Raw genomic sequence first — 3,292 nt, 5'->3', positions numbered from 1 at the left:
CTTCTTGATATTTCAAAATTAAAGATTAATAATCAAAGTGTTATGCAAAATACCATAAGGTGAAACATATATTTTCTTTGAATGTGATCGATTAGACAATCTAGGACTAGACTTCCCGATTCCCTTGAAACGAGTGATCAATAATCAAAGGTTATCTTGCTATAAAACCACAAAATATATAAAATAAAACCCTTAAGCACTATGTTCATGCGAATTTATTCTTGTAGAATAATAAACCCTGAGATCATATACTCCTTAACGTCAATCCATTCAAAAGAGTGTCTAAACAGAATAGAAGCAAAACTACACCTTTCTTTTCATGTGCTAAACTCTTGAATTTATAGAACTAAAATAACGAAAAAGGAGAATTTGTTCTTAAAGTATTATATTCCGTACACTTTTGCCTTCATAAAAGGAGGTTTTATCAAACCTTTTGGTCCATCATCCATTACTTTTAGTGTAACACAAGTTTTCTCTTCGGTTCCCAACTATTCGAACCATGACTAAAGGCGGACTTGCAACGACCATAAAGACTTTACTCCTTAGGTTGGGTTCGTTCTCGTTCTTTCTGATGTATTTGATGCTCATTCGTTATCTATCAAGTGTCCATGACAGGATCGAAATTAAATTTCCTTCTTGTAATATTGTTATATAGTGGTTTTTGGCTACAATGATTGACGTTTTCAGTTTACTTTACTCCATGAAAGGCCATAAACGATTTATTTACCATTTTTATTATATTAAAGTTTGTGGCGTTTGATAAAGTTTTAATTGAGCATGCAAGTTCCATGTGTTCTATATTAATATCTACTGAAGCTTTGGTTGTATCACATGCAGGAGGAGTAATAGTGTTACTCCCAAAGGAATCGTGATACGTAGCATGAACAAGGTGGCTAGATGGGACGAATGTTATGATGATGAAGTTGAAGAACGATCATCCCAACATAAAGTAGAACCACAAGATAAAATACGCAAGGAAAATGAAGAAAGCTGCTGGATCCCACATCCTCGTACAGGAATATATTATCCTAAAGGTCAAGAATGGGTGATGAGAGATGTTCCTGTAGACGCTGCAAGATTTGATTACAATTATTGGTTCAGGAATGGTGACGATGATGGATATGGAGTTTGATTTTACGATAATATATCTTGTTACGATATAGTCGAAATAGAAAGCATACAAATTTACTTTTTTATTATATGTTGGTTTTAATAGTTTTTAAGGATATAACAAAAGCATGATATATAGTTGACTGTATTTATGTCAAGTAACTTTTTATAACATCGTATTTTATCTTGTGGTTGTGGTTGTGTGAGAAGTGGTTCAATTTGCATCCCTTATGTTCATCATATCATTGTTCTTCCTCAAACTTGCTGTTGGTTTTCTGTATATCATGGTTTGAGATTACATCTCTAGAATATTTCACCTATCAAATTTGGCTTGGTACTTGCATTTCGGATAACCAAACTCTACAACTACACAACCAGATTCTAATACAACCAGATTCTAATGCATTAGTCTGTAATTGTCTCTGTTTTAATGAAAATCTCTTTATATAAACAAAAAAAAATCAAACAATTAGAACCATGTTTTTTTGACAAACATTATATTCTTCCTATAAAGTAAGGCTCATTCTATACGCACCCCCCCTCTTTCCTGATTATACCCCCCTTGTGAGAGGAAAACTGTCGGTCCCACGCAGGCCCCACCTGTAAGTATGTGAGAGGAGGGGGGTGAAAAAAGTAAATAGGGGGTGTAGAAAGTAGCACCCTAAAGTAATCTGCTTAATAAAAAAATACACAACTTGGATTTTTGTATAGGGATATTGGATTTAAATAACGTAAACTTTTACTAATTGGTCGATAATACTCTCAACTTTCGATTTGTACTCCAGCACTCCCAAATTTCAACTTATTTTCATCTAGCACTCCCTAAATAAATGAACCCTGATCCTGTTAGATGATGTCAGATGCCTCGTCATCAAAAATGACATGTAAGCTACCACGTCATCAAAAAATGCGGCGGCAACTGCCACATCATCAAAAAATGTCACATCAGCTGCCACGTCATATGACGTGTCAATAAAAAGGTCCGCATTGATGCCACATCAGTAAAAATTAACTGGGTTAGAGTTTAGTTAATTAGGGAGTGATAGAGGAAAATAAGTTGAAAGTTGAAAGTGCTGAGGTATAAATCGAAAGTTGGAAGTGTTATGGGCCAATTGGTGAAAATATCCAATATCCTTTTGTATAAGCAACTTGGCCCTATATGACACCTTCATGCCACTTTTACAATAACTATATGGACTCTTAATTGTGCCCTCCACAGATACGCGATGCTTTGTTAGTGGATAAAAAACAAGTTCTTTATAAAGGTAATCTGTTGAAAAAACATGCCTCTCAAACATTCAACTATGTGTTGATAGCTCATTCTGTTTGAGATCCGTTAAACTCTCAAGATCACTCATCCTCAACCGCCCACAACAATAATAAAGGGTATAATTTCTCATCTCATCCTACACAATATGCATACAAATATTAAATACATATTTGTATGAAGATATGAGAAACTGAAAGATTAATTGTACCATATAAGTACAAACAATTAGTATATGGTATACTTTGCCAATCTCATATTATCCATTTAATATTAACTAGTATTAAGCCTCTGCGTTGCAGCTGTTGTCATAAAATTGTGTTTAGTAACAATACTATACCATTGTCAGCGACCACCAACACCGGAAAGCTCGTAAAAATAAAATAAATAAAAACGGGAAAAATAATGGCGAGCGAAAAGCAGACGTAAAATCTTTGAATCACGCACGCTCGTTACTGAGAAATTAAACCGAAACGTAAAACACAGAAAAAAATAACTACATTCATCCAGGACCCGCGTGTTGGACGAACTTGTCAAACACAGAAAAATAGATGTGACGTGACGGGCCAGTCAAACGGGAAAAAAATATACGAAAAAATGTTGAACCCCACACGCACGTTGCGGTGCGTTAACTCACAAAATGTAGAACGAAACGAAAAACTTGGGAAAAATGAAAAGTATGATGGCCCAAACTGAAAATAAAAAAGAGTTGGGATTAAAAGATGAAAAACTTTAGGTTAAAAGTAAAAAAAAACAAAGGGTCTAAATTGCAAAATTAAATTTATTTATTAATTTTAGATAAAAGGATAAAAATAAGTAATATCTATATATTTGTTATTAATTAATATTAATATTAAAAGAAATTTATTAAACAATCATAAATAAAATTTATAAAATTGAAGGAAAGAATGTCAT

At 33.4% G+C, this 3,292-nt stretch overlaps 1 protein-coding gene across 1 annotated transcript; it reads left to right on the top strand.

Moving 5' to 3' along the window:
* Positions 1-447: 447 nt before the first annotated feature.
* Positions 448-1,201, top strand: LOC110916897. Its single transcript, XM_022161547.2, has 2 exons — positions 448-546; positions 838-1,201. Exons 1-2 carry the CDS (start codon positions 500-502, stop codon positions 1,130-1,132), a joined length of 342 nt encoding a protein of 113 aa, XP_022017239.1. The 5' UTR covers positions 448-499; the 3' UTR covers positions 1,133-1,201.
* Positions 1,202-3,292: the final 2,091 nt, after the last annotated feature.

Source organism: Helianthus annuus, chromosome 16 (genome assembly GCF_002127325.2).
Source record: "Helianthus annuus cultivar XRQ/B chromosome 16, HanXRQr2.0-SUNRISE, whole genome shotgun sequence".
Lineage (NCBI taxonomy): Eukaryota > Viridiplantae > Streptophyta > Magnoliopsida > Asterales > Asteraceae > Helianthus > Helianthus annuus.
The sequence above is the reverse complement of the archived record's forward strand: the minus strand, read 5'-3'. Positions and strand labels throughout refer to the sequence as shown.